Raw genomic sequence first — 15,797 nt, forward strand, 5'->3', positions numbered from 1 at the left:
ATTTGATTTAAATGTCTTTGTCACATAGGAAATTAATTATATAATTAAAACTTGGTGTCCACTAAATGATAATCATATATAATCTTATAATTAAGTGTGTAAAACATGGCAGGTATCATGTATAATGTTAAAATAAATGCATTTGAAAATTAGTTCATGTTTTTTACTTCAAAAATCCTTAAACCTCTTGTATCATATTTTTACTTGTAAAGTTAAAAACAAACGATATCATTTTATTTTGTTTTAATTTTGATGATAAATTAGAAGGTAAAACGCACTTCCTCCACACACGAAAACCATTTTAACGACCCAGGGTCTTTCTATCGGTTTCGCTCATACTAAAATCGAGTAACTTTATTTTCAATTTCAGAAACCACTATTTTAATTGAATTTCAAATTTCCTGCTTTCATTGTTTTCACTGTGACCGCTTGATAAATTATATGAACAGTTTATTTACTTGTACAGTTAAGTTTTTAAAAATCATTTTCCAGAGTCAGATTATTATCTTTGAAGGATTACGTCCTGACTATCGAGGCCCTTCATACAAATCTTTTAATTGGGCTCTTAATAAAAATTATTTAATTGTGCTCATATAACGTTTTTTTGCTCTCTTTAAAGGTTACTTTTTTTCCAGTTTTACTTTTATGTATCCATCAAAGATTATACGATTATATAAAAACATATTATATCAATCGTCCCATCTCAACACCTGATTTTTAGTTCCACGGAGTTGAGACTTATGTCTCAAATAATGTTCAATAAACTAATGTACGTAAAAAAATAAATTCATAAATATATTAACAGGACTACTTTTCCTCAAATTGAGTAAAAAAGTGTTGTGAAATAAGACCAGAATCTTGAAAGTGTTGTCAGTTAAAGATAAATATAGTAAAAAAACTACCATAGCTTCAATAAAACTGAAGTAACTATAATATTAATAATATGAATAATATAATATATAATAATAACATTATTAATAAAAATATTTTTTAACCATAATTCATACTTTTTTTCGTAGGACTTTTTTCGTAGAACTAACCTTTGGAAACATTCTGCCATCCCTCAAATATGTGAAGCATTTAACAAGAATTGTATGTAATAGGTACAAAAGATAACTAATAGGCTTGATTCAGAATAAAAGAGAATAGACGTTTTGTCACTTTTTTTGCTCTAAATCATTTAATAAAATGCAATTTTCCACTCCTGCTTTCCTTCAATCATCCTTCATCACTTCTTATCAATTTTCTTCTTTTCCTTCCCACTATCTCCTTGTTTTGTCCATATTTCTTTTATTTAAACATATAGTATATTTATTACATTTTTTATAGTTTTTATTTATATAAGTTTAACCTGTGAAAATTTTAATATCTACGAAGACGCACAGCGCAAAGATCTATATTTCTCCGAAAACCGCACGTAAATCGGTTAAGCCGTTTAGGAGGCGTTCGGTGACATCACACGTACAGAGGAATTATATATATAAAGATAACTTAACTCAATTATATAAGCACTTGTGTCGTATAATAAATAAATGAGCATAAAAGAAACGCCGAATTTGTCGGCACTGAAATTGAACAAAAAATTTAATGAATTATTTTATTCAGATTAAAGAGAGTACAAACACTGTAAGATGGTATTCATATTTCTGATTATTTTGATTTTTTTTTTTTAGGATTTTCCAGCATCCATTTTTACTGCATTTCTTAACTTTTTAATATATTCTTCACTACATTCCGCCATCATGCGTATATTTTCACAATTGTTGTTTCCGAAAACTGGCCTACTCGCACATACCTCAAAAACGTCTGCTAAAAGATCTGCAGCAATATCTTCTTCACCTAGCATTTGTTTCGTCTTCATTCTAAAAACTTGCGCGTCCATTTTACCATCAGTTGAGATGACTCCCATTTTTTCCGACATGCAAGCCATGAAGCACTGCGCGCCTTTGGTTTTGGGCATTTTGTTCTTCATCAGCTGGGCTATGTCTTCTTCAGAGATACCGGAAGTAGTTTTGCACTCAGTGCTATTGGTTAAAACCTCACTCGAATGTTTTAAGAACTTATCTGCTAGCTCCAACATAATCATACTGCTTACACAGTTGATGGCCCAAAAGAGGAACAGCAGAGAAACAGCCTTGGAAAACATTTTACTTCAAAATGGATACAAGCGGTTCTGACAATATTAGTCTTATCAAAAAACAAATTGAAATCGATTTATATACCGAAATAAATCATTTGTTTAACGAATTTATAATTGCTTTTAACAGTGCTTGTTCCGAGCATCAATTTTTTTAATAGAATACAGCAAAAACGACCGTAATTATTTGAGTATTAGGAAAATTTGCATCCGCTGATAACATCTTGAAATAAAAATTAAGGTTAATTTGTGTTTGTTTCCATTTTTTAATAAACTCATCATCGTAAATAAAGCAGAAGATATTAAATAAATTTTCAAAATCGATTTGATTAAAATCTCAAATTGTAAAATTCCTATCTGATTAATATTACTATTTTTTAAATTTATGTGTATAATAGAATATTAAATTTTGTTTATTCCTTCCACCCAGGATGTGTAGACAGTACCACCTATTTTATATACAGGGTGTTTTTAAAACCCTGTCACATCCGAAACCACGATGATCAGTATGAGTTAGAAGACATATTGGCACATTTAAATAAATTTTTAGAACGACTAAAATCTTAAAAAATAAAATAATAAATAAAACCAAAGGGTTCCTTACTTCTGCAGGGGAGAGACGAGGCGGGAGAAGGGGGGAGCCTGATCCACCGTCAACCGCGCGACGCAGCCCCCTCGCTTCCCCCCTGCAGAAGTAAGCAACCATTTATTTTTTAAATATTTTTTAAATATTTTTTTAAATATTTTTTATATAATTAGTAAAACATCTTATGCCAAAAATATTTTTTTAACAACTATTGAAGGCATAATCCAACCCAGAATATAAGAAAATGTCTTCCCAAAATTTGCGTGGTTGTAAATGCTTGTAAATTATTTTGAAAATAAAACTTTGTTATTAGTGTTACACAATTTTTATTATTTTACAAGAACACTACTACAGTTTCGGGAGAGCACTCCTCCCATCGACGGTTGATACAAAGTTTGAGTTTTGTTAGTTATCCATAATTATTATTATATTATTTTTATTATTACTTAAGTTTGGTCTAAATTTCAAAAGCCATAATCTACCGGTCGAAAAGTAATAATGTTTTAATCTTAACAACTCCCGAGGGGGTGAAATCCGGTCTTTTGTCTACAAACATTTGGACAAACTCAAATATTGTAATGAAACCAACTGGTCCAAAAAGAAGTTTAAAAATTGGAAAATTGTTTTCAGGCGTTGCCTAGTATGTGAAGTAATTCAGTCAGATGAATCTCTTCACAACAATAAATGTTTCAGCTCTTTAACTTCACTAACATCAACAAATTGAAGAATTGAAAAATATGGATGTTCAAACATAGGCAGAATGATAAATGTTACACAGTGTGTAAAGTGGCCACTTAAACCAGCCATTCACAGGTCATAAGCCCTGTAAATGCCTAGACTTCAATATTCCCTTTCTTTTAGGTATTCTCCATCCCTGTTGTAATTTGTTAATATAAAACTATATTTACAAGTGTATTTTTTAAGAAACATGCCCTAAAAAAAATTGTATTTATCTTATATTTTAGATATTTAAAAACGGCATTTGAAAATGGCTAAATCGTATGATTTTTTTGGTTTTTGACATAGGAATAAGTCAACAGTATTTTGAGTTTGTCCAAATTTTTGTAGACAAGGACTGGATTCAACTCCCTGGGGAGCTATTTATATTAACATATTATAACAGAGATGAAAAACAATTAAAAGAAGGTAATATAGAAGTCTAGGCATCTTCAGAGCTTATGCCCTGTCAATAGCTGGTTTAAGTGGCCACTTTACACACTGTGTAACATTCATCATTATGTCCATATATGAACATCTATATTCCTTCAATTCTTTCATCTGTTGATGTTTGTGAAGTTAAAGAGCTGAAACCTTTATTTATGCAGATGAGATTCAACTCATTGAATTAATTCACCTACATACTAGGCAACGCCTGAAAATGTTATGCCTGGTCCATAAAGAAGTATAGAAATTGAAAAAATAACATTTTCAGGCATTGTCTAGTATGTAGGTGAAAAAATTCAATTAGATGAATCTCACCCGCATTAATAAAGGTTTCAGCTCTTTTACTTCACAAACATCAACAGATGAAATAATTGAAGGAATATAGATGTTCAAATATGGGCAGAATGGTGAATGTTACACAGTGTGTAAAGTGGCCACTTAAACCAGTTATTGACAGGTCATAAGCCCTGTAGATGCCTAGACTTCTTTATTACCTTATCTTAAATGTTCTTCATCTCTGTTGTAATATGTTAATAGGAATAAGTAATGAAATATAGGAAAAACGTATCTTTTAATTATACGTCGTGTTAAAGTTTGTAAAAAAGGACTTAGTAAAATGTGTTTAATTTGAAATTTTGTCCACTGCAAAATGGCGGAGGAGTAACTTGTAAGCGAAATGACAAACAAACTTTTAGCTGAGATAGAAAATCGATCATACTTTGTACAATTTCCCAACTAAGCTTTCATACGATTTTGTCCGACCGTGACCAAAAAGTATTTACCGTAATTTATGGACCAAAATCAATCAAAAACAGAAGCGATAAAAAGAGGAATATAAATTGTTTTACTAGGAAATACAAATGTAATACCCAAGACAAATTTATTTTATTTATTTATTTACAATTATACACGCTCAAAAAGCTTTTACATGATAAGTACGAAGTTATAACTCAAGCGTTTTATGGTCTAACGAAACAATATGTAGGTCTAATAAATATGTATCTACAAAAAGCTTGTTTTTTTTAAAAGAAGTATCGTATTGCATTATGCTTTATAGATATATATATATATATATATTTATGAATTAAATATTTTACAAAAGGATTACAATATTGGATTGCCCTGAACTGTTATCTCTCATCAACTTCAGTGTGTCTGGAAGAATTACTAGACAAATGCCACCGTTTTGTAGCAACAATTTACGGACGATAACAATCGTAACATAACAATATATATATATTGTATATTTATAAAAATATTTTTTTAATGTATTTTTTTTGTTTTTTTACAATAAACATAAGTGATAAAACAGAGTATTAAAAAAATAAAGCATAATTACATAGCAAAGAAATACATGTTAATAGTAAAAATAGTAAACAAAAAAAGCCCACAAAGGCATGGCCTGTTCGTGGGTATTCAAGAAAATGTTAATGAAATTTTGCTCTTATAATAAATATGGACAGTTGTAATATTTTTGTGTAACATAAGAAAGAAAAAATAAAATATTATGTAAAAGATAAAATGGTAATTTTTTATAGTAATTAAAAAAGGAAATAAAAAATATTAAAAAAAACACAAAAATATTCATTTTTATTAAAGGGCAACAAAATAAATCATTAAAACTATATATATAAATTTATATATAACAATGAAAATTCAATTTTGAAAAAAGAAGAAAAAAATGAGATTTATGGTGCTCACATTATTGACATTATTATTATTTTATAATTAATCTGCTAAACAGTTTGTGCAAATTCACAAAATTAAAAACCTTTGTTGTGGTTAGGTACCTTTTGCTTTTATAGTGCTCATTCACATTACAAATATATTGAAATACTTAGAAATTTTAGAATTCAATAGATCTTAAAATAACATTACATTTTATTAAATTCCTAGCGGTTTTACTAGTTTGCCGTCGTTGTTCTACGCTCTAAGGAGTGACGTTTTTCAGAAACTTTTTGCGTACAGACTATATAATCCTAGAACACGGATATACTATACTATAAAACGAGCACAATCCAATGAAGCGGAAATTCTCGTCAAATACAAATGATCTGCAAGAAAAATTTCTCTCAGACACAAACACAAATATGTCAACAATATTTTGAGTTTGTCCAAATTTTTGTAGACAAGGACTGGATTCAACTCGCTGGGAGCTGTTTATATTAACATATTACAACAGAGATGAAAAACAATTACAAGAAGGTAATATAGAAGTCTAGGCATCTACAGAGCTTATGATTTGTCAATGGCTGGTTTAAGTGGCCACTTTACACACTGTGTAACATTCATCATTATGTCCATATTTGAACATCTATATTCCTTCAATTCTTTCATCTGTTGATGCTTGTGAAGTTAAAGAGCTGAAACCTTTATTTATGCGGGTGAATTATTCCTGTATTCCTAGGTACTGCAGTGCTTCTGAAATGTTTACAGCTGGACGGGTAAACACCTTTGCTGCCCTACTTCGCCAAAGAGATTGGAGCCTAGGGAATGCCTGAAAAGCTCTAATAACGCGCTTCTCCAAGCCACTGCAGGGTGGATCCATTTACCGTTGTTCGAGCGATGGCGGGATATGCTAAGACCACCATAGGTGCGGCAAATATAAAATTTTGTTTTATGTTTATATGGTAAAATTGGCTCTGCACTATGTAGTCATTTTACTGGAATAAAAAAAAAATGAGGATGGGAATTAGGTAGACTGATTGTGAATTGTAAGTGGAGAAATCGACCTAATGCAAAAACATACACAATTAAAAAAAATACTTGGTACACTTCCACTTATTTATTTTGACTAATTAGCGCTTTCACCCTCTAATGGGCATCTTCAGTCTGGTTAGTGAAAGCGCTAATTGGTCAAAATAAATAAGTGGAAGTGTACCAAGTATTTTTTTAATTAATAATTTATATGTAAATATAAGTTATTACATCATTACAATGGAATTCCATTAAGAATTGTCAATAAATAATTTAAATGAAATACAAAATTTGTTAGTTGAAATCGATTTTGGTCATCGCGCAATTATGAATAAAGATTAATACTTACGTTTGATAACATACGTCCATCAAATCGTTCGGACTACATCTTTGTTGCCTTCTCGAACCCTAAAAAAAGGTGCTGGTTAATTACTTTTCGTTTCTTCGAGTAACACCGGAAGCCTCTCACTTGATTGTTGAGATTGTTTTGTGTTGCCAACGTTCGAATTCGGCAATCCCAAAATTTAGAGTGTTGTCAGTAGTGGGGCTTATTGAACTAAAGTTCCTACATATTTAAATTTCATCCAAATTGACTCGTTACCGAGTACAAAACAAGAGTCGACAATTAGAAAATGTGATTTTAAAAAAAATAAAACGCTGTAGTCTTCTATTCATGGTAACAAATAGTTTTGATCTGTATTATAATATTAATAATACAAACATGTCGCATCACAAGAATACTATATCAGTCTTTATTTATTTGACTTTTTGTACACAATGTTATTTGTACATTGGCGGGCTTATTGCCAAAAGGCAATTTCTTCCAACCCACGAATAAAATTATAGTTCTATTTTTTTATTCAAGTTACATAACACATTTAATAGAAAAAAAGATTAAAAAGCTAAATACATTTAAAAATAGAAATAAACGTATTTGGCTATAAATTACCTTAAATCAAAACTATTACTCAATGAGAAAAGGGAAAAAAGAGGAAAGAGGAAAGGAGGAGAGATTAAAGAAAAGAAAGGAGTTGTTTCTTCAGACGTGATTTAAACAGAGATAATGTAGTTGCATCTTTGATGGTGGATGGGAGATGATTCCACAGTCGAGCCGCATGGACACTTTATGAGTTAGATAAGAAAGAGGAATTGTGGAAATTTTTTACGCAGGTATATAGGAGCGTTAGGACTATGAGGTACATTAAACAGAAGTGAGAGGGAGTGATAGTCTCTCCGCTGACTAATTTTGAGCCATTTCAGTTGCCCACGATAATCAGAAATATGGCCATATTTCCCAAGACCAAAAATGTACATTATGCATGTATTCTGAAGTCGTTCAAGTTTATCGAGTTGCTCACAGCTTAAATCAGTCATGGAAACATCAGCGTAATCTAGAATGGGTAGTAGTAATACTCGTAGAAGAGTGCATTTAGTATTAAAGGGTAAGAATTTTTGCAACCTTCAAAGTGAGTGTAGACTGAAAAATATTTTGCGGCGTAATTCATTAGTATGAGCTCGCCAGCATCGATATTCATCCATTAGATTTTTTACGGATTTCCTGTATTGAATATTGGTACCATTGACATTAAGAGGATTGAATGAAGATACGTCCAGCTTACTAAGCAATATTTGACTACCCGCAAACATAATTTGTGTTTTAGATGGGTTTATAAGTAAACCATATTCTTTTGTCCATGTTGGAAAGTAATTTAGTGTATTAGACATCGATTCTATTGCTTCGCTGGTGCTTTTAGGTCTGCAATGAAGATATAGTTGTAAATCATATATGTACATTTTGAAAAAAAAAACGGAGTTGAGTATTTTCACAAATCGACGTGAATATCGGTGAATGTTACACAAATGGCCCCTTCAACCAGCCGATGACCATATCTCCCTCTCAAAAATGTTTTCTCTCTGTTCCAATAAATTACAGCAGGTTGAAATACATTTAGTCTGTAAATGCAAAAAAACGGTTCTATTCCGATACACAATAGAAAAAAATACCTCCCATTTAAATGGTTTCGGTTCAGTTAGCAATTGTCCGAGCTATTGATTCCATGTCCCCTGTAATACTTTGAACCACTGACCTACGGGTAGGCATGCACGCACAATTACCTCACGGCCAGTGGTGGCCAACATGCTGCTATAAATTTAATTAAATCTGGGCAAAAAACGGCAGTTTTTATTTGCAATACGGCATGAATTTTTGTTTTATCATATATTTATTAATTTATAAGGAATTTAAAAAAAGATCCTAAATATATTATTGTTAGAAATACTTTTTTTTTGTTTTAATAAAAACCTTTATTAGCATAAATAAACAATACATTCAGTAAAAAAATGGAACACTTAAGGTTTAACTTGCCAATTATTTTTTTTTAAAACGTGATAACAATTTCTCACCATGGTTGTTTATCGTATTCGCGATCACAATAGATCATCCGTCAACACCTAATATTAAATTTCAAAATATTAACGTTTCGCGACGTATAATCCTAATGCGCAATCACATATTTGAATTTCACCGGTGTAAATATGGAAAATATTCCAAAACTGCTATTTTTATCTATTTATTTATTATTTATCATGCTATTCATTCTATTTAACCGGCGATTGGCAAGCCAAAAGTCAAGAAAAGCGGTCGCCATAGTAATTGTAATTTAATTTTACTTTTTTTGTATTAGATACTCCTTACGATTTTGCAAATGCAACATGTTGTATTAATTTTTATAGTAAACGCCGATTTTTCGCAAATGAACTGTATTTATTTTCTAGGAAAACAAAAAACAAACCGACACGAGCAACTTAGAGATTACACACGCAGGACAAATTTGTACCCTCAGCGAAGGTTAACGCATCAAACATGTATCGCAGTAAGAATGCAGAAAGCGATAAAAACGATGCATAGTACCTAGAATTTGCATTTTTACAATAAATTTATGTACAGAAAGTAATGTTTTATCTATTATAGTTCCGTTGGTTTATATCATTTTGTACTTCATGTTTGAATGCATTTCATGTTGCACCGTAGTACATTTACAAGGGTTACTTTGCAGAAAATGTAGATACTTGAAAGACGAGTTGTGATCTCGTTCTTCATTCTGGGAGAATAGAAAATAACGAATACAAAAAGAGAACCAGAACCCCCTCTTATAATCTTATTTATAATTTACAAAAAAAAAAAACAAACAAACAAACAAACAAACCATCACGCAGAGAAGATAGAATGCCATATCATTCTGTTTTTGCATACAGACGTCGCTTCCTCTTCATACATACGTCTTCTCACACTCGCACGCCGATTATTCCTACTCTTGACATGTCCATCTTCAAGTATTTGATGAACTTGATCGTGCCATGTATTTCTCGGTCTTCCTCGTTTTCTGCATCCATCAACATTTGCATCGTAGATCATTTTAGCCGTTCTTTCGCTGTCCATTCGCTCTACATGTCTAAATCAACGCAGCGCCCCTTTCTTGAATCCGTCCATATTGAATGTTTCAGCCTTACATAGTTTACGGATCTCGACTTTTGTGCACCTATCACACATCGTTTTACCACCAATTCGCCCGCGGGATCGCATTTCAATAGCATTTAACATACTTTCATCATTATTTTTCCTATTCCATACTTCGGTCCCATACATTAGAGTTGGCACTAGAACTCTATTGTGAACTGCTAGTTTTGCCTTCTGCGACAAACATTTGTTTTCCAAAGTAGATTTCAGTTTACCGTTTACCCTGTTCCCGGCACTCACCCTCCTTTCAATATCTTTCTCAGTCTTTTCATCCCAAATAAACATACTTCCTAGATAGACAAATTATTCTACCTGATTCAGAACATCTCCGTTCACACTGATCTCACATTTAGTCATATTTTAATCCCTTCCAAAAACCATCACTTTCGATTGATCAACATTCATAAGCATATTGCTTTTTTGCATACATTGTAGACTTTTGTTACCAAGAATTGCAGGTCTGTTTTGATGCTAGCAAAAAGCACGGCACCATCAGCATACAGAAGACAGTTAACTGTTAATTTACAGAACCATATAAAAATGGTCAATAAATTTCACTTCGGGCTTAGCTATAAGGAACAATTTTTAAAAACAAAGATTGTTCACACAATATGACGCGATACGCAAAAAAACCCTTTTCTGAAAACTTATTTTTCAATCGAATGTCGAGTTTCGAAAGAACGGTTTTCAATTGAACGTAGTTATGCTGAAAGCAGCCAGTCCACAATTTTGAAAAAATGATATACTGATGTTATCGGGTGCAGTAAGGTCAATTCTATGTTCTGTTAAAAACAGCCAGACCGCTTTCATACAAAAAGTGGTTTTAATCACCTAAAAATGGTATCAATCACAAAAACGGTATTTCTCAATTTGCAGAAAACACCCACAGTACTAGAAAATCTTAACGAATTTAAAAATCATAAAAACTGGACAAATTCATAATTAAATTCTTATTTGAAATGTAAAAAAAAAACTTATATATTCCTTGTTTATCATTTGTTAAAGTCAAAAACATTCCAAATGTCGTGGAGATTTGTTTATTCACAGTTTTCACAAAGGTGTTATTATCTCAGTTTCACTTTTCTATGGCTGGCTGTTTTCTGCATAGCTACGTTCAACTATGAATGAGAATTTCTCTTATCCTTCTAAGAAGATAAAGTGGATAAAGATATCCACCTTTTGATAGTTGTATAACTTATTACTGAAATCATAAAAATCCAATCTACATAAATATTATACTAGTGATCGCGCCACTTGCCCGTTAGCAGTAGCACGCTCGAAAATTGCTGATTCGTTGGATGCGTTATCTTTTGTTCACTTTACCACTAAATACAATGATTGCAACTCCTACCTTATTCTGGGTTCTGGCACCTCTGTTGCTGGTACTTCTGTCGCGGCAGTCAGGATCCGATCCAACCTTGCTGTCAGGAAGGAGGGGCACTTGACGAATTATACACGTGGTAGATTTAACACTTATTAATGGCAAAATATATTTTTGCGATCGCGATGACAATATGAGAAATCACATGTACACACGGTTGGTTCAGTCGTTGTTCTGGCGCCGGAACAATATAGGTACCCACGGTAGGAAAAATGCAACATCTTAACCAGGGTCCCGTAGGTAGTAAACAAATCCGAATGCCCCATCCTAGCATATGTGCTAGATATATAATATATATCAATGTGTGCACATGTGGCGTAACCAACTAGTATGTTACTAGCTTTACTACCTTATTGGTTATTTATGATATTAATTATTAAAAATGTTTTTTGAACGCTTTTTGTAGAAAAGTTTTCGAAGTTCTGAGACCCATTTATTACTGCTTCATATAAACTTGTGTTTCTGATGGGAGATACATTTATTATATCCGTTCAAGCAGTTTGTACGTTTATTCGCAAAATACATTTATTTTTAGACCTAAGTTACCGTGATTTATTAAGTTATTGAATATCTTTAGAGGGTTGAAGATAGTACGATATTTTTTTATTATAGTATCAATAGTAAGTTGATTGATTTGTTATTACAATTTACAACTAAATTTGTAAAATTATTGTTATTATTTCTGATCAAACGGATATATTTTTTAGTGTTTTTAATTTCTTAAGGGCAGTGTTATATTTATAAAATGTGAAGTGAGTTTTCCCACACTTCCTCTTTTAAAAATAGATGGTGCGGAAATTTCATTCATGACTTCAGTCAAAAACTTAAATTTTATCATACATAAGCATTTGGGATGGCACGATCAGGTAAACAAAGTTAGTCGTAAACTTTATAGCAGGTTGCACTCACTTAAAATATTACAGAACCTCTTGACAATTAATGTTAAGCAAACACTAGTCCAGAGGTTACTTCGTCCATTTCTTGATTACGCAAATGTATGTTATCCAGATGCTAACTCTGAATTGCTTTATAAGTTGGAACAATTGCAGAGTGTTTGTATACGTTGTATCATTAATCTTCGCAAATTCGACCACATGATCAAATATCGCACTCAACTACACTGGCTCAGTATCAGGCATAGAAGAAACATTTACAATAACATTTATCAACACCATTTTCCTAGGAAACCATTCTCTAGTCACCGTTACGACGGCTGTCCACCGCATCACCGTTCACTACGGCCGTTAAGATACGGGCACCGCTGATCTAGGAAACCCCTGCTTAAGCAAACCATTCTGAGAATAGAATATTTACTTTTTTAAATTAACAAAAATTTCGGCTTAGCTCTTGTTATACAAAAGGCAACTAAAATATTTTTTTTAACAATCTTTCATGCTTTTGATTTTAAGAAAACGCAGCAAGTTGGCTACGAACTGACTCAAATCCTTACAGGCCACCAGTGGCGAATGGTGATTTTATTTACAGGTAAGCTATAAAAAAACATCATATATTTGTACCTACATAGGAAGTACATAATATAATGTAAGTAATATATACTATAAAATGATATTTTTCTCTGGTTCTGTGTGATACAACAACTCTCATCCATGAAATCAACTCGAACTATGTAATTTCGTGATATATTATATTATATAGATATATTATCAATTATTTTAATTCATTAAAAAATAAATAAAAAATACCACATTGAATTCAGTCGATATAAGGTATTCAATTGAAATGTCAACTGGCCGCATTGTTCTAGCAATTAATAGTGCTAAAAACGGCCGCGTGGAGCGCTTTATGTCTTGCAATATGACGCATGAAAGTAATTATGGTCTTATGTCAAAAGTACCATCTCAAAGAAAAATAGTCATTAAGAAATAATGTTTGAAATATTGTTTTCCAAATCGAGAATCTTCAAATAATATGTGAAATCTGCAAATTTAATCTAGGAGAAAAAACCCGCATTGGGGTTAATACATTCGAAATAAAGTATACTTATTTGTATGAAAAAATACGTTGGAATAATCGGGTAGTTTCTTGGCTCACCGCAGGCGCTGGGCGCGCTTTATTAAAATTTATATTTTTATAAGGATAAAAATACAAATGGTGAAAATGATTTGAAATAAATGTTAATTATTTATTTGTTTTCTGTAAATAAAGTTACAATAAAATATTATTATAGTTAGTCAAATGTAATGGTAAGCTGCGCATAATCGCTTCTATACGCGGTTCGCCCCTGCAGGCTACGGATGTTTTATGAGCTATCTTCACCGTTTCAAGCTCTCAAAAATCAATAGCTGTTGATGTCTCTCAATTGTTGATGCATTGTCCCATTTTCATCTTAGAGCGAATGCAGCTGGAGGCGCGATGCAGAAGTCTGGATGAGGACCTAGAAGATATCGTAACAGTAATACGTCATAAGGACTTACCGCGTGAGGTAATATCATACATGGTAAAAATAGTAAAGGTGATTGTTGAAATAAATAAAGATAGGACACAAAATGCCGAACGCTCTCAAAGTGGAACGGAAGATTTGTTGATGCCAGTCAATAGTCCGGCTTCTCCTGTATGAGTTTCCACCACCAGATTCTCACACTATTGTCAAAAAAATAGAAAGAACATACCTTTTGCAGTTAATTTTAGCCTTGTACATAATAAACAAGGCAAAAAATATGCAACTGCTTTAATAAAAATAAATTTAAAAAAACAAAAGGCAGAAAATAATTAATATAACCAAATAAATATATTGTTAATTATATTATAATCTTTGTTTTTGTTTCATTAAGAAAAAATGTATATTAATCATGAATCTTATTATTAATCAATAGCATAACATAAAATTATATATTTTTTTGTTTTCTTTTACAATCTACTTTTATATATTTAGTTAATGTTAAAACTGTAACTTTCCAAAAAAGAGACTAGCTCTTGTGCTTGGAGAGTGATTTCTACTGTTATAGATATTTAGTAATTCCGAATACATATGAAAAAAAACAAACGAAATAAAAAAAAAACAGAAAATAATAATACTTGATACTAATTAGAATAGAATTTGTTTTTACTAGGGTTCAAAAAATTTCGTTAAATTTACTTTGAATTTATTTAGTGATTTATTAGTTTTAATTGTTTTTAGTTCGTTGGGGAGATATTTCCAATTTTTTGTTCCTTTTATAAATCAACATTAATACCCTTTTTTACAGATTCTATTTGCATTTATTCAAGGAGTTCCATAGAACATGCTTCGAGCGAATCGTTGAAAGCAGTATGCATAAAATAACGAGAACCCTGAATGAGGTTTTAACTTTCAGTCCTTCTTTTTATTCCTGTGATATGAATACTGAATAAAAATATATTGTAAAAATAGTTCTAGGGATCTAAATCAAGGACATTTATATGAACGAGGAATGCATAATTAATTTGAGATAATGCAAAATCACTTACTAACTTCTCATCATTCGTGATGTTGCCCTTACACACTGAAATATTATTTATTTATTTATTTAAACACTTTACATCCATATACAGTTTACATACATATACATAAGGGCGGGCATATTGCCTTGAGGCAATTTCTTCTTACCTACCCAAACCGTTCAATTTGAGAAAATCGGTGGTATGAACATATTGTTGGTTTATTAATAATTTCTTCATGGAAGTAAATGTTGATAAGGATTTTTTTTTTAAGAACTAAAAATTGACTTAATATCTACACTATAATATGAAGAGAGGGTAAAGAGGAAAGACAAGAGGGAGGGAAAAATAAAATAATTAGAAAAACTATTTGTAGCATATTTAAGGTAAAAACCTAATGACTGATGCGCCTTAAAGTTAATTTTGCGGGAGGTTTGATTTTAAAAAATAAAAAAATTAAAAAAAACAATTTTGAAAAACGTGTTTTTTTTTATTCTCATTTTTTTAAATTAATAATTTCTTACATAAACTAACATAAAAGTTACATAAAACACAAAAACATAAACAACATATTTTTTATCTAAAAGTATAATGAATGAAAAAAATAGAAATACAGTTAGTATCTATAGAAAAAAATAAAGAATGTTTATTTTTTTATAAACGCATTCAATACTTTCTACCCAAGATTGAGATACAAAATTTAAACCTTATAAATATATAACACATTCAGTAGAAGTTTAAAACAATTTATAAATAAATGTAAAAATCTAATTAAATAATAAAATATTTTAAAGGATTAATATAACAAGAAAATTATAAAACAGTGTTACATATACTAGAGGTTTAATTACCATTCACCATCTTTGAAAAAATTCAATAGGTGTAAAAGAGAGAAATT

The 15,797-nt window shown here is 31.1% G+C and overlaps 1 protein-coding gene across 1 annotated transcript; it reads right to left on the reverse strand.

The window, feature by feature from the left end:
• Positions 1-1,014: 1,014 nt before the first annotated feature.
• On the reverse strand, positions 1,015-2,172 carry LOC148282921 (general odorant-binding protein 28a-like). Its single transcript, XM_088224285.1, has one exon. It carries the CDS (start codon positions 2,144-2,146, stop codon positions 1,670-1,672), a length of 477 nt encoding a protein of 158 aa, XP_088080411.1. The 5' UTR covers positions 2,147-2,172; the 3' UTR covers positions 1,015-1,669.
• Between the last annotated feature and the right edge of the window lie 13,625 nt (positions 2,173-15,797).

Source organism: Micrasema longulum, unplaced genomic scaffold, assembly GCF_059751315.1.
Source record: "Micrasema longulum isolate JH-2025_06_02 unplaced genomic scaffold, ASM5975131v1 h1tg000278l, whole genome shotgun sequence".
NCBI lineage: Eukaryota > Metazoa > Arthropoda > Insecta > Trichoptera > Brachycentridae > Micrasema > Micrasema longulum.